We start from the raw sequence: 24,385 nt of genomic DNA, 5'->3' as shown, positions 1-24,385 counted from the left end.
TTCTCAAAGGTCAGTGCCTGCCTTTTATTGTATTCTCTGTCAGGATGATCAATAACGTTGAGGTCAATCCATGACCGATAAGTGCTCCATTGTGTGTTTTTCTATCCAGGCATGCTTTTACTTCATTGACAGCGTCTTTGGGATCACTGCCATGCTGAAAAGAAGCTGTTGCCAATGACAGGCTTTCCAAATTGCATTGCATGGTGGATCAAAATTTCATGTACTTGTCGTCAAAACCCTCTCCTGACTTCCTCTGTACATACTGATGATGATTTGAACCTAAATTTTCAACTTTTGTTAAGGACATGGATTTCAGATACTGTTCATCCGATGTAGATAGCTTTTAGGACAGTCTTCTTTTGTCCTCCGCTTGTCCAGTTTCCTCACCTTTTTAAAGACACACTGTAGATATCAAGATATGCCAAGTTTCCAACTAGTAGCTTATTGAGAATTGCCTTTTTGATGTAAAAATACAATTTGATAAACTACATTTTCTTTGGCTAAGGAAATGTGAACGAATGGTGTGCTTTTACAACAGGCTGCTAGTAACAAAATGCCTCAAGATACAATTTAAAACTGTCTCTTTGCCAAATTGCTTTTGTAGACATAACACTGGTTCATCCCTTGAATTAGGTGCCCTTTTCTGCTTAAATGACTCATAGGTCAGAGTTAAATGGTTTAACAAACAAACAAACATTCCTCTGAAAATGGTCAGGTACAAAGACTGGACTGAAAATGAGTGAAAAAGCAGCCAATGGCCAAAGGAAAACTTTGAAAGATGTTCAGAAAGACTGGAGAAGTATAGTTCAAGACCACTTTAAAAAACAAGGACTGGCTCCTTCAAAGGTAATATAAAGAAACATGGCTCAAAATCTCTGCACAGAGGTGGAAAAGTTTTAATTGTGTGTCTTTTAGCATTTTTATTTCATATTATTATTATTATTTATTTATGAAGTGATAAATACAGAAATCGTAACATATAAAAAATGTCAAATGTTTGTAATCAAATTTTCAGATTTCTGTTTATAAATGTATTACAATTAACATATATTAAAAAAGATAATGCACCATCTACATATTAAAAACGTGAAGTTTCAGATTTCTATTGCAAAATTAATTGTTTAACTTTTCATGGATAAATTTGCTAGATATTTTTGGTATTAACTTTGCAATATTCACATTTCTTTCGGAGAGGCTTCACTTGCACTTTAAAAAACATAAGAGTGGCTTATTTATTTTACTGTAGAGGTCCCAAACGGCTCAGTAGCCGTTGACGGCTCTTTAGGCGACGGATCGAGTCCAGCATTAACCATTTTCTTTTCCCCCCTTTTCATTTATTTTTGGGAGTTACAAAAAAAAGAAAAGGAGCACAAGTAAGCCGAATATCTTCTTTATCCATACGTTGCCGCTGGTATCAAAGTTAGAGCAAAGTGTGTTGGTTTGACTATGCGAGAGGATAACGTTGCTTAGCTAGCTGGGTCACTTGCTGGAAAGAGGCTATACGTGATAGCATAAGCTAACCTCACTCAGCGATACAACCTCGAGACAAGTCGGGACAAGACCAGGTCAGTGGTTGGAAAAATTGTGCATGTTTCCATGCGGACATTGGGCAGTTACGTTGTACCGAAGAGACATTGTTACTCTTACCTCTGGGCAAGGGCTCGGCGCATCTCTGAGGGTGTTTTTGGTTAAGGATCGAGGTTATTTTTATTTTTGCAAAGGCATAGCTAACGTTAGGTGGCTGTCTAGCTCATTAGCCTAGCTTGGCTAAGTGGTTGACTAGTATTCGCTAGCTTCTGAATTTAGCCACTTGTTTTTTTAGTGTGTAAACACACATTTATTTACCTTTTAGTAAAGGTGTCTGGGACGTTTGTGTGCTGATGAAATATCTGTTTGCTATTACATGTTTTTTTTCGTGGCTAGCGCATAAACGTTAGCGAGGCTTCAGCTTTAGCTCGGAGGGTGTCCGATTAAAAGACGCTCCCGTTGCTCAGTATTGATGATTTGTCAGTGGTTGTTTTTTCCAGCACAGTTAAGTTGTATAGTGTAGTGTATTTTAAGTAGTATGTACCTACACAAGCCAGCTCTCTAATGCTACCCAACCGGCCTGGGTTAGTATGCACAGGGCCCATCTACACCGCCATTTTGTTTTGTTCATGTAATAAAAATCTGTTTTTTTCTGCGTTACACCGGGCCTCCTACTAACTGTAAGTAAGCATAACAGTTTGGTAAGGACGAGCAGTCGTAATGTCACTGTGTGATTCAAAGCATGGAGCTGACAAGCGGTGAGCTAAGTGATAGCTGCGAGGTGTTGAAAATACATTATGAAACATCAACGCAGTCCCCCTCCCAACGAGATCACCGAGGGCCTCTGTTAGCATCGAGCTGGTTAGCACCACAGGAGGAAAAAAAATAAGAAAAACATCACACATCACCGCTCCGGATGTTTCTGTTTTGCATATATATGTACAAGGCAATGATTCCTGGAGCTACTAGCTGATTTTTGCCCGTCGTAGTTGGTGTTGACGGTTAGCCTTTAGCTCCACGGGGCCTCTTTGTGGTATACGTTGCTGCACTTAGGGCTCCAGTTAATCCCCATACAACATCTAGCTGACCAGCCATCCCACGACCTAATTTTCTAATCTCATCTGGTTATTGAGGCTCGATGCGGGGCTGCCGCAGCTTCGTAGTTACCGTGTGCAACCTTTTTTAAAAAGTAATTAACGAAGGGTTATTTGTTTTTGTTTTTTTTAAAGTGATGTGTGTAAAAGCAAACATCGTACATTTTGCTCCTTTGATGATCGTCAGTGCGCAGTAGAAGGCTGCATATTTGAGTCTTCAAGCATATCTTGGGAATGTGTTGCTGTTTGTGTTATGCAGCCATCTAATGAGACGTCTTCCCACCTTTCAGTTATTTAATGCTTGAGTCACTGTAGCACAGACCTATATCTCTATAATCACTGTTTTCTAAACACAGACAATTTCGATTGGCTTTCTCACGTCAGTATTAATTTTTTTATTGAAGTCAAGTGAATGAAATGATATGACGATGTGACAAAGTCTTCACGATCTTAGAGACCCGTGTGTTCGCAGTCATTGTGCCTAATGGGAGTAGGAGGTGGTGGCAGCAGTTTAACCTGATGGATGCAGCCAAATCGCTGTGAATTGGACAGATGTCAGTGCCCTGTCTTTTATTGATGTGCAGTAAAATGAGTTCAAGCTAAAGGCCTGGCAGTTGCCATGGAGCCGAACCCTCTGTCTCAAGGCATGAAGAATATCATTTATAATGTGTTTCCATAGAAACCATGGTTCTGCTTTTTCCCCACCTTTTTTTGAAATAATGTTCATCTGATAAGCAGTGAACGTCTGCTAACTAGGGTTGAACAGTATAGCCCTAAAATGTCATGATATTTTAAGAAAATTAGCAGTTTGGCATTATCCATCCTTTTCCATTGAGTTGCTGTATTTGATGACACACTTCTTGATTTGATGTTTGAATCAACTGAAGCAAGATGACAGCAGCAGCATTGTGGTGCAATAGTAGTGACACAGCATAAGTCAAACGTAGCACAAAAATAGCCTAGGTTTTGTTTTTCCTGGAATGTTTAAGGAGTATAAAATAACTGGTTTTGCTCTTCCTGTCACATGGAGTGCAGTTAGCAAATTGCTCAGTGGAGCCATTTGTTTACATTTGAGTCGCACATCACTAGCTCCTAGTATCTCCTCCTTTATTAGGGCCCGAGCACTAAAAGTGCGAAGGCCCTATTGTATCTGCTCTGTTTATTAGGGCCCGAGCACTAAAAGTGCGAAGGCCCTATTGTATCTGCTTCGTTTTCGGCAAATGAATCGGCCTTTTGAGGGCCTAAACATGCTCAAAAACTCATGAAATTTTGCACACGCGTCAGGTCTGGTGAAAATTTACGTATTTTAATGTCCTCAGACATGGCCAGGGAAAATTGGCTCAGTAGCGCCACCTAGAAAAATGAAAAAGACGAGCCCCCCGTGTGGGTATGACCTACATGTATGAAATCTGGGACACATGTGTACCATGCCGAGACGAACAAAAAAAGTCTGTGGGCCCATTGACGCAAACCCAACAGGAAGTCCGCAATTTAGAAGTGAAGGTGACACTTTGGCTCTAATTTTGCCATTTCCATGCCTCGAACTTTTTGAACTCCTCCTTGGGATTTGGTCGTATAAGCTTCATCTTTGGTCAGTGTCAACTACACAACTGGGCCATGTTAAATTGCGGAGCTTTTGAGTTTTCGTGATACGGTGAGGCCGTGGCGCCATGGCGAATTTCGATGACTCGCCATGAAAATCTTATTGACTCTTATTTTGTCATACATTTTCTGACCTTGACCAAAGTGAACACATATGATAAGGCTCCACCCCTGAACATATTTCAACTGCCATATTTGACATCAGGGACAGCGCCACCTAGTGGGAACAGGAAATGTCATGTTTTACACTTTGGGGTACAGTATTGTGATGTTTTACATCTGCAGCCTCAAATTTCTCCAGGAAAGCCTTAAGGAGTTGGTCTTGGGTTACAGTGAAAAGTGTGACTTTTCGCGAAAGGGTGTGACCCCGAAAGCATGGCGAACTTTCATGTCTCGCCATGAAGAAACAAATTAGTATAACTCAATGAAATCCAGTCTGATCAGTACCAGACTTTACAGGCATGATGTCAGACCCGCCCTGAACAGATTGATGTGCCCATTGTCGGGAATACGCACAGCGCCACCTAGTGGCAACAGGAAATGTCATGGCTTTAATTTTGTTGTACTGATTTTCACAGGTTCATCGTGGCCACCTCAAAAGCGGTGAATATCACCATCAGTCCTTCATGATGCTTCAGTGCGAAAATTGTGAGTTTAAACTGAACGGCGCACCCTGATGGCAACGCGGTTCACCATGAACAATGAAGTTGCTTTTCAGGGGCTTGGAAAGTTTAAAAAGTCTTGAAATTTGGTGCACACCTCCAATGTGATGAAGGCTTTTTTGTTATGTGATCATTTTCATTGAATATCCCAAAATGGCTCCACAGCGCCCCCTACAAATTTTCAAAACCACAGCCCCTGCTCTGTGTTTTATCTATGAGTCTGAAACCTGGTAAGCTTATAGGAGATATCAAGATGTACAAAAAAGTCTCTTGGAGCAATATCCCAAATCCAACAGGAAGTCAGCCATTTTAAAATTAATGTGTAATTTTGGCGACATTTTCCCCTCTTTTCAGGCACCGTACTTTGACGAACTCCTCCAAGGGATTTCATCAGACTGGACCGATCTCCAGTGCGTGGAATCTAAAGACCTTTGTGATGTTAAATTGCGAAGCTTTTTACATTCAGGGAAACGGGGTGGTCATGGCGGCACGTGGAGTTTCAATCACTCGCCAAAAAGCAGTAATCTGCTGTCACTCAAAAACACAATGTTCAATCTCTCCCAAAGGTCATAGGTGTGATGAGACTCGAGCTCGGAAATGTTTATGCCATTTGTCAGTAATGGTTAGAGCGCCACCTAGTGGGACGACTGACTAATCATGATTGAATGAGATGAAATGTTAGCTGGTGGTTAAATGCATGAATTCCATCAATGTGACATCAGATGGGACGTGCTGGTTGTAGATGTTGGGCGTGGCTCGACGCGCCGGGGGTGCGAGGGCCCTCATAACGCTGCTTGCAGCTTTAATTAGGGCCCGAGCACTGAGAGTGCGAAGGCCCTATTGTATCTGCTCCGTTTCTTCTTCTTCTTATTATTATTATTCAGGCAAAACAAGGGCCTTTTTGAGGGCCTAAACATGCTCAAAAACTCATGAAATTTTGCACACATGCCAGGTCTGGTGAAAAATTTTGTATTTTAATGGTTTTACATATGAGCACTGGGAAATGGCTCTAGAGCGCCACCTATGCGTTGTTAAATTCAGCCCTACGAACACATGGTTTGAGCTACATGTATGAAATCTGGGACACATATGTATCATGCCAAGACGAACAAAAAAGTCAATTGGGCCATTTACGCAAACCCAACAGGAAGTCCGCCATTTGGAGGTGAAGGTGACATTTTGGCTCTAATTTTGCCATTTCCATGCCTCGAACTTTTTCGAACTCCTCCTTGGGATTTGGTCGTATAAGCTTCATATTTGGTCAGTGTCAACTACACACCTGGGCCATGTTAAATTGCGGAGCTTTTGAGTTTTCACAATACGGTGAGGCCGTGGCGCCACGGCGAATTTCGATGACTCGCCATGAAAATCTTATTGCCTCTCATTCTATCATACATTGTCCGATCTGGACCAAAGAGCACACATATGATAAGGCTCCACCCCTGAACATTTTTCAGCTGCCATATTTGACATCAGGGAGAGCGCCACCTAGTGGGAATAGGAAATGTCATGTTTTACACTTTGGGATACAGTATTGTGATGGGTGACATCTGAAACCTCAAATTTCTCCAGGAAAGCCTTAAGGAGTTGGTCTTGGGTTATAGTGAAAACTGTGACTTTTCGCGAAAGGGTGTGACCCCAGCAGCATGGCGAACTTTGATGTCTCGCCATGAAGAAACAAATTAGTATAACTCAATGAAATCCAGTCTGATCAGTACCAGACTTTACAGGCATGATGTCATACCTGCCCTGAACAGATTGATGTGCCCATTGTCAGGAATACACAGAGCGCCACCTAGTGACAACAGGAAATGTTATGTCTTTCATTTTGTTGTACTGATTTTCAGACGTTCATCGTGGCCACCTCAAAAACGGTGAATATCACCATTAGTCCCTCATGATGCTTCAGTGCGAAAATTGTGACTTTAAACATAACGGCGCACCCTGGTGGCAATGCGGTTCACCATGAACAATGAAATGGCTTTTGAGGGGCTTGGAAAGTTTATAGAGGCTTTAAATTTGGCCCACACCTCCAATGTGATGAAGGCTTTGTTGTTATGTGATCATTTTAATTGAATAGCGCAAAATGGCTCCACAGCGCCCCCTACAAATTTTCAAAACATCAGCCCCTGCTTTGTGTTCTATCTATGAGTCTGAAACCTGGTAAGCTTATGGAAGATATCAAGATGTACAAAAAAGTCTCTTGGAGCAATATCCCAAGTCCAACAGGAAGTCAGCCATTTTAAAATGAATGTGTAATTTTGGCGACATTTTCCCCTCCTTTCAGGCCTCATACTTTGACGAACTCCTCCAAGGGATTTCATCATATTGAAACAATCTCCAATGTGTGGAATCTAAAGACCTTTGTGATGTTAAATTGCGAAGCTTTTTATGTTCAGGGAAACAAGGTGGTCATGGCGGCACGTGGAGTTTCAATCACTCGCCAAAAAGCAGTAATCTGCTGTCACTCAAAAATACAATGTCCAATCTCTCCCAAAGGTCGCAGGCGTGATGAGACTCGACCTCGGAAATGTTTATGCCATTTGTCAGTAATGGTTAGAGCGCCACCTAGTGGGATGACTATAATCATGATTGAATGAGATGAAATGTTAGCTGGTGGTTAAATGCATGAATTCCATCAATGAGACATCAGATCGGACGTGCTGGTTGTAGGTGTTGGGCGTGGCTCGACGTGCCGGGGGTGTGAGGGCCCTCATAACGCTGCTTGCAGCTTTAATTAGCTGGTTGTAGTTGATCATCTGTTTTTGCTTAAAGCACTGAAACAAGTTTTTTTTTTTTTTTTTTTTTTTTTTCTACACTCAACAGGAACAGTTTTCTTGCATATTTTACAGAGCACTACTTTGGGAGGGGCTTCTTAGGTACTACGCAGCTCTTGCTATCAGACATGACAGGCTTGTCTTGTTGTGTGCACTACAGATCATAAACGTATAATGTTGCTATATATGGTATGACATTTTTATAGCACATAAAAAATTATGCTGGTGTTATTGCTGTATTATAAATGGTGCAGTCATATGCTCCCATTAAACTTTATCCATATGGGCATATAGAGATGTGCTTATCTGAATTTATACAAATAGAAAATAGAACTGACATGTTGGCTCCAGGTTGCTGCTGATACAGTACCGAACCAGTACTAGTGTTCAGTTAATAAGCTGGAGTCTTTTCTCTCTCTCTTTTTTATATATATATAAAAATAAGGCAACAGTAGTCTACACATAAAGTTTTTTCTGACTTTTTGAAACAAATTGTTAAATAAATGCATCCAAAAGGTCTTTATTAAAAATCAGAAATGCACAGTTGATCTAATGTATTTGAATAGTGGATAGCTGGCTAGGGATTGTACTCAGTTGTGGATATGGACAACTGCAGACACTGTCGATAAAGACAGTTTTAAGTCTTGATGAAAGGTGCTGGCTTAGTTAGTACGTTATAGTATCTCTTGAATTGTAGATGGGACCTCGTGGTGAGGGATGACAAATTAAGACAAATTAAATTAAGGAATGACCGTGGCGATGTGTTAGTCCTATGCAGAGCTTTGCAGACCAATGTCTGCATGTTGTGTCTATGTATTGTCAGAAGGGGGAAGAGCTAAAACTGTGTAGACCAAAAGGTATGTGTTTGCGCTGTTATTTGTCCTTTAGTTTTAACCATTGCCACAGAGAACAAACTCATGTTTCTTTGTAGTGATGTGAAGCCAGGTGTTAAAAGTAATGAACACTGCGGCTCTGTACTTCTCATACTTATTTTCTTTATTAATATTATTTTTTTTAACACTTCTTTCTCTCCGTGGTGAACTGCATTATCACCTCCTTTAATGTTCGACCCATCTTTTTAATCAGTCAGCATCCTATGTATGCATATCATCACTGCTACATGCTTTTTTATTTATTAATAAATTTTTTGGCTGTTGGGGACTGCATACAAGCACATTCAAGCACATCTTTGTAGGTTGACTAGCTAAATGCCTACCAAAACAAACATGAACATGCTACCATGAATTCTACTTTATTCTTTACTGCTTACTGCTCTTTGCACGCTAGTCTCTCCTTTCTAGCTAAGTACTTAACGTTTTCACACACATATTGGAGTATAGTTGACTAGAAACCTGAAATTCAAATAATATTAACCAAGTTGTCAAGAATGCATTATGTTATCATAAAAATTGCAAGTGCTTCGAAGCAAAGGGCAGTGAAGGCATTCCTGTCGCCTGACTTTTCCAGTCATGTGGCCACAATTCTTGGTTAAATTCAAAACTGTTGCAAACATACAAAGAAAAATTGTTGGTGTCACAGCTGTGAAACGCCTCTAAACCACTGTTGCTTTATTTTTAGCGTCTTCCATGTTGTGTTAAGCTCTCCTGCTAGAAAAGTGGAATTGAACTGAATATATTTGTCTCATAGGTCACTCAGAGGTCACCAATATATTAGTCCAGCTTTTTGAGTCAGGATTGGACCATTATCTGATCCAAAAACTGTGTTGATTCTTGTCTTTATATGTTGTTGATTCACCAAATCCAAGTTAGATGACATTCAGCAATATGTGACAGAAAACTTATGGTCTTACCTATACACATGCTCAAAAGCTTTCAGTTAATTTTTATGTTCCAAAGCTGGTTTCCTGGACTGTTGTCCACATTGTCATAGGGAACGGTTAAGTTGTTTAACTTTATAAGCCCCCAGTCTACAGACAGGTCAGTCAAAGTCACACCAGTCTTTACTAAGTTGCTAAGTGTTGAATGAATACCTCAAAATATAAAAACAAGTGTTTTTAAATCAGATGTATCGATCGTAAATGTAGCAGATGTTAAAATATATCAACTTGCACTCCTTTGTTTAAATTACTGATGGACAGGCTGAAAAATTGTGGGCTAATATTGATGTTTACAATAACACTTCAGCTAATAATGAGACAAGAGTTCTTGTGTTTTAATGTTTTTAAATGTATTTTTGTATTTCCCACCTGTGTCAGAGAAACAAAGACTGTCTTCCTTTAGCCAGTGCAAAAGGAATGTAAAAAGTTAAATATGAGCCACTCATGTAGGTACATGGCTTCTCATTAATTTGTATAAAAATCAGTAAGTCTGGTATCAGATGATGCTGATATTTGCCAAATATTTTGTTGACATCTTTTTTTGTCATTTGAATTGACAAAAAATTTAAAATGGAGGAATATTGCTTCAGACATAGAAGTAAAATTAAACCAGTAAAGCCCCAGATAAATTGCCAATTATTCTGATTTGTAGGAAAATAAAAAAATAAACTAATCTGAGTGTATTATCCCTACATGCTGTGTCATTGTGTTTCAGAATATCCTGTTTCATAGAGCTGTCTTAAAAGAAAGGTTTGCTACACCTATTAATCTGAAAGCAGTTATACCTAATGTCAGCTGGAAGAAACATAACTGTATCATAACTGTAATCCCTTGTTAAATATAGTTAAAATTCAGCACTTTCATTCTCTTTCTGTGTATTCTTGTTCTCCTTGTCTCTTCTTTCTTCTACAGTCTCAGGGCTCACCATACTCAATGAGCGGACAGCGCAATGTCAGATCGCTCTGGGCAAACTGCAAAGGGGAAGGAAGGCAAAACCAAGTATGCGTCTCTCAACCTGTTTGATACATACAAAGGAAAGAGCCTTGAAACACAAAAGCCTGTTGGTGAGTATCTTCAGAACACACAAGCTTTCACAGCATACATCCAGAGGGGGTGTACTATGAATCAGATTCAGCATAGCCAGGCTTTCTTTGAATTAGCTGGTTTTGTAAAACCTGAAAGTCAGAGCTTATGGCTTTCACAACATATCATAACATGTAGATAATAACATTGTTATTATCTACAGCTTATGGCTTTCACAACATATCATAACATGTAGATAATAACATTGTTATAATCTACATTCTCAACATACATCACTTTCTAAGCAGTTGTAACAGATTTCAAAGGGCTCTAATTAAATTCTGCCAGGTGGTGTGGTTTAGTAAAAACCTGTGCTGTCACTGATCATTTGAAACTTAAACAAACAGATCTCAGTCGGATCTGCTCATTAGTGTGATTACCTTTTTCTCGCTGTACTGTGTTTCCACCAACTAATGCAACTTTGAAGTGTTAGCTTAGGGTCTCCTTAATGGCGCTGCTTTTTAATACACAAAGTTTATCTATCTATCAGCACTGTTTTTTGATGAAACTGTGTTATACTGTTTGTTATTGACTAGTGTTTGCACTGACGTGTTAAAGAAATAACAAAGGGAAAAGGGGGTCCTGGAGGGTGAATGGCTCTTGAGGCTCGATGTATTAGCTGAGCTCCAGAGACACTGAGGCTGACCAGAGACAGAGGCTTACTTGTGGATGCTGTTTGACTTCTATGCTGAGACCCCAGTTTATGTTTTATTCAGAGGCTGCCCTCTAGATTCAAGCAGCTGTCCCCTTTCCCCGACTACAAACTTGCCCCCTCTTACATAGTGAAGGCCTGAAGCTGCTGTGGTTGCTCTGAGCCTTAGGAAAACAAATGAGGGATTGATATTCAGAACGACTTTGCTTTTAGGCTTTTCCATGGTTCTGTAAGCATCAGTGTGCTAATGCTTCTCTATAAAATTGTAATTGAAGTGGGTTTGCTGAATGTTTTTAATAACGTCAAGAGAGTTTTTTGTTTGTTTGTTTAAAAAAAAAAAATCCACATTCATTAGAATCACCAGACCAAAACTACCACGTTTTTAGCCTTCTCAGTGATTCAGCACCCTAATTTTACATCCAGCAAGTAATCAGAACGCCATCCCTGTTTTCAGGCTCCCTCTGGATTTCACCAGTGTAGGGTTTCAGTGGTCCATCTGTGCTAGCGACTTCTTGCTGTTACAACCAAATTTCCCCTTGTGGGACAATTAAAGAATTATTTCTATTCTATTCTATTTTATTCTTTCTTGTTTCCATATCAGTTCCCCCACGCCATGGCCTGCAGTCTCTTGGTAAAGTTGCCTCTGCGCGGCGTATGCCACCCCCTGCCAACCTGCCCAGTCTGAAGGCAGAGAACAAAGGCAACGATCCTAACGTCTCGCTCGTTCCCAAAGACGGCACAGGATGGGCAAGCAAACAGGAAGCAGCAGACCCAAAGAGGTAAGAAAGCTGTAATCAAACACCTTCAAGTTATTGGGTGTTAATGTAACAAGTAGTTTTATTCTTGTGTGATTGCTTGTTGCATTCGGTCTGAAGACTTGTATGTCTGCTTTTTCCCTCTCAGTACCGATGCATTGTCAGCACCGCAGCCGGAGTTGCAGCAGCCTGTGGCTTCACAGACACCTGCACCGACCCGCCCGAGAACCCCGCAAGCTTCAGAGGTACACGTCATCTCCATAACATTAAAACAGAATATACCCTGAGTAATGGTTGCCGAAAGACATCTATCACTGCTAGCTGGCGTGTATCATATGGTATTTGACTTTGTGTGTGCACCGTGTTCAGGCTCTGGCCCCAGCTTCAACCCAGGCCGTAGGGGCAAGGTCCTGGGCACAGGCCAGTGGAACACATGGAACACAAGGGGATGGTGAGTCCTCCTTTTGCTGCATGTCCTTCAATGGGTTTGTTTGTTTGCAACTCAGCCCCTCTTTTCATCATCTGTTTTTGCAGGTGGAAAGGGATCAAACCTACCGTCGCCATTCTCTCGCGAGGAATTTCCCACCCTGCAGGCGGCTGGCGACCAGGACAAAGCTGGCAAAGAACAGGGCACTGCAGATCAGTGGTATGGGCCCGGACCAAGCCTCCGCCCCCAGAGTGAGTAATGCAAGCTTTGTCTCTAATAATTTGTCATCCACTTATTTGTCTATGGTAGTTTGGAGAGAAACACCTCGGGCAGGATTTTCATTTGTATTTATTTATTTTTGAACTTTACTAATTGACAGTATTGATATTCATTGCTCTTCACATTCATAATCATAAAAAATGACTTTCCATTCTTGTTCTGATTACATAAAAGTCCATAAATCATACTAACCACTCCGTCCTCTCCTGTCTTCACTGTCCTCAGACGTTACAAGTTGGCGGGATGGTGGGGGCCGAGCCCTGGCACCCACCCTGCCTGGGGAGGGGGTAACCGAGGGTGGCACTGGTGGAGCTCTGGTGATGGATGGGGCAGCAGGGGTCCCCCCTCCAAACTCACAGAACCACGGGCCACCTAGGAACCCTCCTGCAGGCAGCCCCGCCCTGCCCTTGCCCCAGCCTCCTGTGGGGCCTGGGTTCCCCCAATATCGAGGGATCATACCCCCCTTCGTAAGTGTTAGTTTTCTTTTATTTGCATTTATCTTTTATCTTCTCGCCCAAATAAATAAACAAACAAAAACAAAAGAAATGGGTGTCTGAACTGGATCTGTTTTTACTCCCTAGATGTATCCTCCCTATCTGCCCTTCCCGGGCCCCTATGGGCCTCAAGGGCCCTACAGGTACCCACCACCTGGTGAAGGGACAGCTCCAAGGTATGTTCACTGAGATGCTACTTCATCTACTTTTAATTTCACTGTGGAGGGAAAATGTTCTTCAGTGCAGTCAAGTGGCCTATAGTTTAACTCCTAAGTAATCAAGAGCTGCTTTTTTTGGGCCATGCTTTTTTTGTTTTCATCATATCCCTTAAAAAAGAACCTCCCCCATTATTTCAGGTTCTCTCGTGGGCCGGTTGGTCCTGAGAGCAGGTCACAGGGCGGTCCACGCGATGTGGGTGGAGAGGTGGTAAAGCGACCCTCCATTTTAAAACAAGACGATTTGAAGGAGCTAGATGAGCTGGACCACGATGGAGACGAAGGCTGGGCAGGTAAAAAAAATTAATTAAAATAAAATTCCATTCACAAAGGTGAAACATCATAAAACTGGTTCTAAGTTTGTAAGACACCTCCAAATATACACTAAAACAGTGTTTTTGTTAAATGAAGTTATTTTCTTTTTCAAGTTGTTCCTATCTATAATAAAAACAGAAAGTTTTCTGTTTGGAGGAGGGCTCTAAAGCATGCAGAAACTGAAATTTTAACAAATGGCTTTAAAATATCTGAAATAATTGGTTACTTTTAATGTTGTTACAGACCTAGAACAAGAATCATAACCTTCTGTGTTTTAAGTAAAGACCTGTTTTTGTATGTCTTGCTTAAGCAAGTTAATTTAGTTCAGCTGTGCAGAGCGTGTTCTGCCGAGCCTTCCTTTTTCTGCTTTCGAGGATTGCTGTTGTTGGTGCATATCAAATTTCATGCTGATCCGTCCACCATGGTTTAAGTTGCTGGAGGGAGGGAGAAGGATTAATGATGGTTGCTGAATAATGTTACACTGTGGATGTTTGGCACAAACATGGTTCTGATGGCTTCCATTTTGTTTTTTGTGGTTTTGCTGAAACAGGAGCTCATGAGGAGATAGATTACTCCGCCAAGCTGAAGTTCAGCGATGATGAAGGAGAGGAAGAGGGAGAAGAGGATAGAAACGAGAGCAAGATTGATCCGCGGTGAGTGACCAAGTACATTTAATGTGTGATAAATGACAGTACTCTTGGGGGGGGGGGGTGTTGTTGTTGTTGTTTTTTTTCTAGATATTATTCACTTACATTTTTTGTCCTTCTTGTCCTCAGTGATCAGCAGAGGTCTCAGGATGCCCCCAATGCAACCTCTCACTCTCGAGCCTCAGACAGCGGTGGAGAGACCCGCAGGACCCCTCCCTCTAATGTTGACAATGGCCCCCAACCCCCCTCCAGCAAGCCAGGATGGGCCGAGGAGGGAGGTAGTGGTTGGGTGAGCCAGGGAGCGCCATCCACCTATCAGGTACTGTGTTGAACAGCAGTAACAACAAGACATTTTTCACTGCAGGAACCTGTGGGCTCTTTTAGGAACCATCCCTTTAGGACCTCTTAAAGGGGTGTTTTCAGACCAAAAAAAACGTACCTGTAACTACTATGCAGGTGAGGAAGAGAAGCAACGTAGAATTGTCCTCTTGAATCCCTCGATTTTTGTGGGTTTTTTTGGAACAGGAAGATTTGTGGTGAATCCTACACCGCAATGGGAACAGGCTTAAACGGGCTGATTTGGGGTTGTAAATGTGTGCTCTGAGTTCCTGCAGTGGACAAGGCCCTAAGGTTTTACCTTACATTGAGGCCTTGTGAAGTTTTCAAATTGAAAACAGGTTACAGAGTTAATTCTGTTAAGGCAAGACTTTTTTAGTGGGCAGGCATGTGTGAGTGTCTGTATTTTGCATCAGTGTAGATTATTGTGGTGGACCTTAGCTAACTGTGTCTGCCTGTATACAGGGGCGCAGGCCTGGATTGGGTGGTCCCCAGGAGCAGCCCTCCCCCCCATCTGGGCCGCTCCTCGGACCAGGGCCCTACTCCTTTTACCGACAGGTAGACATCAGGACAGGGCCTCATAGAATAATCATTTCTGTCATTGCCTCATCCACCACCTACGGGTCTTATAGCCAAGTCATTTTTAGTTTTAAGTTCCCTTTTTCCCCCCCCTTCACTTTGGTTTTTGTTACAGTGGAGATTATCATTCATACATACATTTCTACTTTTTAAAAGATTACATTAATTTCACTTGGAAGGTTAAAAACTTCATGATAAAACATTCAGTGTTTTCTAACTCCTCAGGATCGGCCCCACAATCAGGGAGCCTCTCTTGGCCAGGGGAAACCTGCCCCTGCCCAGCATCAACCAGCAGCAGGAGCCCCTAACCCTCTTACACAGCCTGGTCTGCTGGTTCATGCAGCCCAGGGGGATGATGAGGACGAGACGTGGCGTCAGCGCAGGAAGCAGTCATCCTCTGAGATTTCTGCTGCTGTTGAGCGAGCTCGTCGCAGGCGTGAAGAGGAAGAACGCAGGATGGAGGAGGAGAGACGTGCAGCCTGTGCAGAAAAGCTGAAGAGGCTGGATGAAAAGCAGCAGCAGCAGAGCAGCAACACAAGTGCTGCTGGTGGTGGTGGCGGCAGCAAAACCCCTAGCCTTGATGGAAATTCAACAGCTGCTACGGCAGGCAGCCCAAGTCCATCAGTTTCAGCTTCCTCCCCTAATATCAGCCAGCCTCCTTCCCCCTGCGTGGACTCTGAGGAGCCTCCAGTGCTAGCTGTCCCGTCAGGGACAGGTCCAGTTGGTAATGACCGCCAGCGACCCAGCAGCAACAGCAGTTACGACTCTGGTGCAGGTGAGTTTCTCAGATGCAAATGGCCTGAAACACAGACCTATCCTGACAAAAATCATCAAGAAGCATTCAAGTAAATAACATTTCTATATAGCATTTTAAGTAAATACACCACATAATAATCATGATGACTACAGATTTAACCCTGCAACTTTGTTCTTGATTTAGATACCCAACAGTGTCCCCAGTTGGCTGCACCACAGCCGCAGCAGCCCACACTGGATGTACCTTTATTAGGAGAGAGTAAGGAAGAAGCTGTGAGCACTCCTCACATTCGTACAGGAAGTGGAGGCGAAAGAGGAATCGACCAAGTAAAGGTCGAAAATATCGGAGGGGGATCCGGTCGTCAAGCTGGTGGCCCTCCTGGCCAGGGCTACTCAAAGTATCAGAAGTCTCTTCCACCTCGATTTCAGAGGCAGCAGCAGGTTTGTTTTTGTTTTTGTTTTTTTTTCCAAACGTAAGAGAGAAATTCAGTTAAAAGTTGTTGTTGCATTCTGAATGAGCAGGGCCACTGTGATTTTCTCTTTTTACCTTTTTTTCCTCAAAGGGAAGTGCTTTTAAACAACCTGAGTGATTGCATTTTTCCATTCACTTCTCTGTAGGAGCAACTCCTAAAGCAACAGCAGCAGTGGCAACAGCAACAGCAGCAACAACACAGCCAGGCATCACAAAGCCAGCTGTCCCCACAGACCCAGGCTCCACAAGGTCCTTCACCAGGTTCAACTCCCCAGCCTGTACCTGGACCTAAACAGGGCGGACCCTTGTATCAGCCTGGCGGTATGGTTCGACCTCCACCCTTACCATTGAATTTTGACCCTCGGTGGATGATGATGCCCTACATGGACCCTCGTATGATACAGAGTCGCCCTTCACCCATGGAATACTATCAGGCCGGCATGCATCCTTCTGGTGAGTGGATGCATAAACACAAGTAATAAAATTAAATCAGGAAATATTGCAGTATTACAGGCCATGCTTAAAATGTTCAGTGGTATTGTGTTACTGTGAAGTCACAATGTTGGCTGTTGACTTAGATATTTTTCTTAAAATTTTACTCAGGGCTTATTGGGCGTGAGCGGTCTGATTCTGGGGGGTCTGGTTCAGACCCCTTTGACAGACAGCAACAGCATCCAGGGCATCCTCACCGTGGGACTCCCCCTATGGATCCTAAGCTGGCCTGGGGGCCTGAGGTGTTCCCTGGAGGAGGGGAAAACCGTGGGCTAACTTCTCCCCTGAGACAGAAGCAGGCATCAGAGGATGATGATGTGGCCAAAGGGCCCAGGTATGGATACTTGTTTTGTTTTGTTTGAGTGAGATCGAAGATAAAACCTCCTTCTTTACTGTTAGATTGTTGCTATATAGAGCAATTATAAAAGTGTCCATGTAAGTTTTGTATTGGTTTTTTTTGTTTGTTTTTTTTTTTGTCATCTGTGTTTTCATTTATTGAGTGAATAAGTTGCTATTTTGTATTCTGTCTTTCTTTATCATAGGAGCGACACTCCTCCACACCGCATGCGAGAGGGTGGATTGGGACCCATTCAGCAGCCCAGCTCTTCATCTGGGACATCCAATCAAACCCCACCCCCTGTTGGCAACCAGGGAGGCAGCCATCACCCTCATCACTACATCGGCGGACAGGGCAACTACAGCAACTTCCCCGATCAGGGCGCAAGGATGCCTCCTCACCAGCATCAGAGGGCGGGTGAAAGGGGAAGCCAGCCACATGGGTTCCCCCACCAGGATGAAGGGCCTGCCCGAGGAGCTCAGCAGGGCCAGATATGGGGAGCCCCACATCCTCACTATGATCGTAGCGGGCGCCCAGATCATCCCCCTGTTGAAAGCAACTCTCACCTCCACCACCCTCACAGCCACCACCCTCAACAGCCTCACTTCCCTCTCCATCCCCATAAGCCAGAGAACAGAGGTGGTGAGGCCCCAGCTAAGAAGACTGACTCTTCTCCTCCTCTTCACCAACCTTCCCTCTCATCCTCCTGCTCCTCTTCCTCCTCTTCCTCCTCCGCCAGGGAGGATGGGAATGTCAAAGTGGCACCGCACCATCACCCATCACAGAGAGAGAGCGAAACCAGTATCGGGCACAGTCACGCTGAAAGAGGCAGCAGTGGTAACGCTGGAGGTGGTGGCCATGTGAAACAAGAGAAGACAGGTCCGGCATATACTTCCCATTCAGCCAACACTTCTAGCCCACCTCTGGCTCAACTTGGCAGCCACAGTCAGCCCCCACAGCAGCAGCATCCTCATCCTAAATCAAACCAAAGAGGAGGGCGGGAGCATAAGACAGAGACACACTGGGGTCCACGGCCTGGCAGCAATACTACTGGGGGTTCCTCTCACGGAAGGAGGGGCAACAATGCAGGAGGTGGGAACAACTCCCGTGGAGGAGAGGACTCTTCCAACACTCCATTGGACCACAAACCCTCCAACCAATCAGGAGGGAGCAATGCCAACAGGAGGGCTGGGCCCATTAAGAAGCCAGTGCTGAAAGAAATCAAGAGAGAGGCAATGGATGCAGATGGAGGAGAAAAACAAGGCACAGGATTTGGAAAAGATAAAGAGCAAGATGGTGGACAGCCTGTCTCTATGAAGCAGGATGCCTCCTCCAACTCTCAGAACACATCAGTTTCATCTAAGGACGAGCCACCCCAGACAGCCAAACCCAGAAATGGTGGAAAAGAGCGATCCTCAGGTGGAGGAGGGTCAGGTAGAGGTCAAAAAGATGTAGACACTACTTCATCAGGTTTTTCAGGGTCCTCCTCCAGGAGAGACAGAGACCGTTCCTTTGAAAAGGGAGGCAACATCTCTCACCACCATGGAGTCCCCCAGAAAGGCGGCAGAGCCAGCAGAGGAAGAGGGGGAGAATTCTATGGGCGAGGCCGTGGGTACCGGGGCACCTACACGGCCAGTGCTGGACCCACAGGTGGAAGCCGGGGCAGAATGGGTGGCAGGAGTGGAAGAGACTACCGCTCAACAGCCGGTGGTGGCCATCATCAGGAATCCAAGGGTGAAGGAGCCAGTGGAAGGCATGGTCAAGATCGGTCCCAGCATAACCCAGCCAGGGCCAGAAACCGCAGTGAAACCCGCAGTGAGGGCTCAGAGTATGAAGAAATCCCCAAGAGGAGGAGGGAGAGAGGCTCTGAGACGGGCAGCGAGAGTGGAGCAAGCGATGTCGGCCACTCGGACAAAGAAGACAGCCAGAAACCGAACACCAAGAATGGCTCTGATAACACCACTAGCAGTGTAAACATTTCATCTGGTCCACCCAGAGGCTCCCAGGCCCGTGTCTTCACCCCTAGGGGTGTGCCCTCTAGAAGGGGCAGGGGTGGCGGAGGTGGAGGAGGAAACATCTACAGGAGTAGTGGCAATATGGGAGCAACAGCTGGGGGACACCGTGTTGGGCCCAGCTCAGGCTCGCACGGTGGGTCCTCCAAGTCTTCAGCTTCAGCCCGGAAACAGCAAGGTCCGCCACAGAGCTCTGGGCATAAGGACTTAGGCAGAGGAGGAAATGCTGGTGAGAAGAAGGACAAGGTGGCTGATGGAAGTCAAACTCAAAGTCAGGGGACCAACCCCCCTCAGCCGTCTCTGCCTGCTACAACAACCTCTGCTACTCTGGTTTCCACTGAAAATGGTGGAGTTGCGACCCAGCAAACTTCTGCAAAACCTGTGTCAAACTCTGGAGGGCAAAATGCTCTTCCTCTTCCTTCTAATCGTGGCTTTGAGCGACCACCTAGGCGCCGTCGTCATGGGCGATCCCAGCACCAGCAGGACAAGCCGCCCCGCTTCCGGAAACTGAAGGAGCGGGAGAATGCTGCTCGTATCAACGGCAGTGTGGGGGTCATTGGTGGAGAAAGGCCCTCATCTCCTTCCATGAATTCTGTGCAAGATGGTAATGGAGCCCCAGTCTCTGCTCCCATGACAGGAAATGCCCAGAATGCTACCCACAACGCCACATTAACGGCCAACAGTAACAACAGTGGCGGGCATCTCAGTAATGCGAACAGCCACCACCATCACCACTACAACCAGGGCAGTGTGGGTCCCACGCACCCACAGCACCCCCACGGTGCCAAGTCGCCTGACTTCACCAACCAGAACTCAGACCAAGCCAATGAGGAGTGGGAGACAGCTTCTGAGAGCAGCGACTTCACAGAGTTCAGAGACAGAGAGGGGGGAGGGGGAGGAGGAGGGAAGTCGTATGCTTCTCATCATCACCACCACATGGGAAGAGGCGGAGGAGGAGGAGGCGGCAGCATCGTGGAGCGTGAGATGACGGGTAAAGAACCCTCTGCTAACAAACGAAGCTTCTCGAGTCAGCGTCCTGGGATGGAGCGGCAGAACCGGAGGGTCAACGCCGGAGGACCTGGAGGTGGCGGAGGGGGGGGAAGAGGCCCCCGTGGCCCACCTGGCGGCGGCCCTGGTGGACCTGGCAGCGGAGGCGGCAACCGGGGAGAGAAGCGTGGCAACTGGCCCTCACCGAAAAATAGGAAGTGACGGAATATGCGACATTTCAGTTAAACCCCACCCACATTAACCCCCACCCTGTTACGCCTTTAATCCCTTTTGATCGTAATTTCACAGCTTATCTGTTGGCATTAGTGCTTTGTACAGTAAATGGAGATGGTATTCACCCCTCCTTCCCCACCCAGTCACCTCTTTCACCTTTGCATCATCCTCGTATCTGCCGTCCGTTCTCGTAAATTTCTGTTTGTTCCATCTTGCTCTCTGTTCATTTGTGCCCCACCCTCTTTTTTTTTTCTTTCTTTTTCATTTTTTTAACTCTTCCTCACCCCGGTTGGATTTGACAAGCATGTGATTGTTCAATTGGTGGGCGGGGGGGTTACACCTCATTTTGACAGAAGACAGTCACACTGAGCTCCACACACACTCACACATACAAGCACAAATGTGACATCTTTAAAACCCCCACAAAGAGCATGTGAGGTCACTTGAGCGCAGAAGGAAAATGTGGGATTAAATTGGCATGAATATTTGGATCGGCCAAACTTTTATATTTATGTGTCTGTGTATATTTCTGTCACACTCTGGCCTCGTGTGGTTTTCTGTATTGCAGTTGTGCATCACTTCCTTCACAAGTGAAAGGGGTGCAGCTACATCTTTTAATAAGAACAATGTACCATAAGACGTTTTGTTTCTGTCTTTTGTTTGGCCTCGTGTCAGCTCGGATTTTTCAGCCTCGTGAGGAATTTTAGGGGTGTGTGTGTGTGTGTGTGTGTGCGCGCGCGCGTGTTTTCTCTCTTCAACAAAGCAAGTCATTAAACTAAATTTTTACTAAAAATGTCCAAATTCCTCCTCTGACTGACTTTTTGGTCCGATTACTGTGATGAGACCTGTTAAAGTACTACTGCTCAGTGATTGGTCTTTATATCAATGTTTCTGCTGCTTGTTCAGGTCGATGGTTTGAATTTTGTTTTTATTTTTTGAATGATCTGCTCTGACATTTCATTATAATTTGTCTTGTTATTTTCTTTTTTCTTTAAAGAGGAGGTTTTTGGCCTCGTCGTAGCATCTTCACCTGCAGAATTTCTGCACACTGCAAAAATCTAAAGTTTCCCCCCACAGACAGTAGTTTGAAGCTCCCTTTCTTTGAGTTCCGTTTGCCCTCCTGAAGACTGTATCGATGGCGTGATGGCTTTATTTTAATATCTATTATTTTCTCGGGGTGACTTCCATTTTAATGGAAATGTGTTTTTCCCTCCTTTCAAGTCGGGGGGGAATGAATTAAATGAAAATGTAGGTCATGATAGAATAAAGCAGATGTTTGACTTTTCCTGAAATTGTTTATGCTTCGATAGATGATCGAGTATGTTCTAATAAGCACTCCTTGTAGTATAACAAACATCCACTGTTGCTGGTTCTTTTCCTCTTCTTTTGTGTTAATGACTTGGGCAAGTTACACATGATAAAGCAGGACGGGGTACTCTGTCTGGGCCCAGAGTACACAGCTAAGGCCGAGTGTTGTACACCCCTCCGCTTGTCGTAGCGGAGGCTCCTCGCACCAAGAAGGACTCCTTGTCTGAGGTATGAAGTATTTTTCACAGGCGTGTTTACTCGGGAAGGCTGTTTTCGTTTGGACGGCAGCAAGCGGGAGCTCAAATTAAAATTCAGGACTTAAAGCCGAACCGGGGGGTGACCGAGCGTCGCCTTCTGCAGTTTGCTGCACGGTTTTCAAGATTTTACTTGCAACAATTAATGCTGACCTGAAGTGAGGAAATGTGGGATCGATGTAAGATTACACACTCAAACACAAGTTTAAGAGACACAGAAAGACTGGAGACAACAGCAAAGGTGAACTAACATGTTTTCACATCTTCATCAATTCTGTCACTGCTGTAAGTTGGGGTTCGTTTGTTTACTGACAACAGTGTGAAGGTTGTCTCTGGGATGTTGTGAGTAGGGCATTTGATGATTTGTGTATGTGTGCGTGTACGTGAGCGTGTGTGTACGTGTGTTTGGTTGTTTTGTTTTTGGTTTTGTTTTTTTCTGGTGTCTGTGTAATAACGAGGGGGGCGGGGGGTTAAGGGTTGGGCACCAGAGGGTTATAACATGAATGGCGAGCACTTTTCTGCCTTGTTTGCCCGCGAGTGATTTAACCAATTATTATTAAGACAATTCTACTGTTTCTTAAATACATCCACATATATACATTCAGCTGTGTGTATATGTTCATCCAGATTAAGAATCTGCAGTGGGAAACGTCACCAGTTGGTTTTCTTTTGTGTAATTTAAGCATACATTCATCAGCAGGCAAGCGAAGTTGGACATATTTTATTTTTCCACTATGACTTCTGAGCATGAACACACGTGGGTGCAGCTTGCCTTGCCTGTTACTGGTTTCTTCATTGATAGCTATACTCTTTAACACTGGCTCAAAGAGTCCTTCATCCCTCCTTAACTCTTAATGTTGATGTGCGCATTATTGTATGTACCCATGTTAAAAACAAAAGTGTATTCCAGATAAAAGAGAGAAAAAAAATTACTCAAGATTGTATTATGTTTCCAGCATTACTGAGGTACCTGGAGTGGGTCAGACCGTTTTGTTTTTTTAGCATTTATGGTTTTATTAATGGAACCGTAATATACACACATGTATGTATATTGGTATGTATCTAAGTTTTTGTCTACCCCAACTTACATTCCCACAAACAAATGTTGCCATTTTTAGTTCAAGGGAGCAATGTACAAGCAGAGAAGTGTCTTATTATAATAAAGTTATACAGAGAAGGCAAAGTTAAATAAACTACTTTTGATTTAATGGAAACATTTAAGTTGTGCGTCTGTTTCTTTGATGATAAAATTGTTCTCTGCCTGCTTGTGTGGTAGAAGAAAGATTGTATTGATGGTGGTGGTGCTTGTGTGTGACATGTATGTGTTGTTACAGTGTTAGATGTTCATGTTGAGTTTCTGATCGTGAGGTCTGCGTATGTGAAAGCAATCCCCGAGAGAAAACCTCAGGCTCCACCACAGGAGTACACAGAGCTGCTTTTAATTACACAAGATGTGCCACGGAGCGTCTCAGAAGCACGTCCTCCACATCGCTAAAAGCGGCGTCGGGTCCATTTTTAGCTCATCCGGCCGCAGTTCACAGGAGTCTCTGCTCCTCCTGGAGGATTTTAGTGAAATGAGAATATTTTGTCCTGAACTTTTGATTTTCTTTTAGTGGAGGGATCAAAAGCGACCGATTTGTTTCCGCAGTCAGACTATTCTAAATACAACATGTCCAATTGTTTTTCTTTTTGTTTTATTTTATTTTATTTTATTTATTTATTTTTTTTGGGGGGGGTTCTATTCATGGTATATTCATGGTTCTGTATGATGTCAGAGAGAGCCTAAGCTTTCCACAGCTCTGGCTCAGAGTACAAAAGTCACACCTACATGCTGTTTAAAATTTCTGCTTATGAGGGGCAGCCAATCAGGATGAACTCACAGGCTACACTAAGGCCCAGCATAAAATAAGCTGAACGTCAGGACAGTAGCTCCACTTTAATTCAGTTTAATAACTGTACATGAACGGCTCTTGTTGAGATAAATGTACAAGGTGCAGGTTACTTATACTTTTATCTCGACATGAGATTATTTTTGATGGTGGTTAATGAATGATTTGAAAGAACAATCATCTGAAGTTGAAGCTTTTTTTTCCTTTTTCCTTTTTCTTTATATTTACTATGATTCAAACTCACTTTTAAGCCATAATACAAACAATGGTTATCCAGAAGAAAACATTTATTTGTAAATTTTAATTGTGCTTTCTTTAAAATTTCTAGGTCCAAGTTTCATGACAAACATTTTAATGTTTAGT

General features: G+C 43.8%; 1 protein-coding gene across 3 annotated transcripts; it reads left to right on the top strand.

Moving 5' to 3' along the window:
- Nucleotides 1-1,254: 1,254 nt before the first annotated feature.
- prrc2a (proline-rich coiled-coil 2A) lies at nt 1,255-23,347 on the top strand. Of its 3 annotated transcripts, none has more exons than XM_084918705.1 (17): nt 1,255-1,373; nt 10,412-10,563; nt 11,836-12,013; nt 12,138-12,234; nt 12,359-12,440; nt 12,524-12,667; nt 12,921-13,162; nt 13,277-13,365; nt 13,546-13,697; nt 14,270-14,372; nt 14,496-14,685; nt 15,168-15,260; nt 15,507-16,056; nt 16,222-16,478; nt 16,656-16,962; nt 17,113-17,335; nt 17,544-23,347. In XM_084918705.1, the coding sequence occupies exons 2-17, from the start codon at nt 10,449-10,451 to the stop codon at nt 20,557-20,559; spliced, it is 5,838 nt and encodes a 1,945-aa protein (XP_084774831.1). In that variant the 5' UTR covers nt 1,255-1,373; nt 10,412-10,448; the 3' UTR covers nt 20,560-23,347. The 3 variants fall into 3 exon arrangements, with proteins under 3 accessions (XP_084774831.1, XP_084774833.1, XP_084774832.1); XM_084918706.1 differs by lacking the exon at nt 1,255-1,373 and adding an exon at nt 1,381-1,565; XM_084918707.1 differs by lacking the exon at nt 15,168-15,260.
- Nucleotides 23,348-24,385: the final 1,038 nt, after the last annotated feature.

Source organism: Perissodus microlepis, chromosome 22, assembly GCF_051167445.1.
Source record: "Perissodus microlepis isolate ML-2025 ecotype Zambia chromosome 22, ASM5116744v1, whole genome shotgun sequence".
Taxonomy (NCBI): Eukaryota; Metazoa; Chordata; class Actinopteri; order Cichliformes; family Cichlidae; genus Perissodus; species Perissodus microlepis.
The sequence above is the reverse complement of the archived record's forward strand: the minus strand, read 5'-3'. Positions and strand labels throughout refer to the sequence as shown.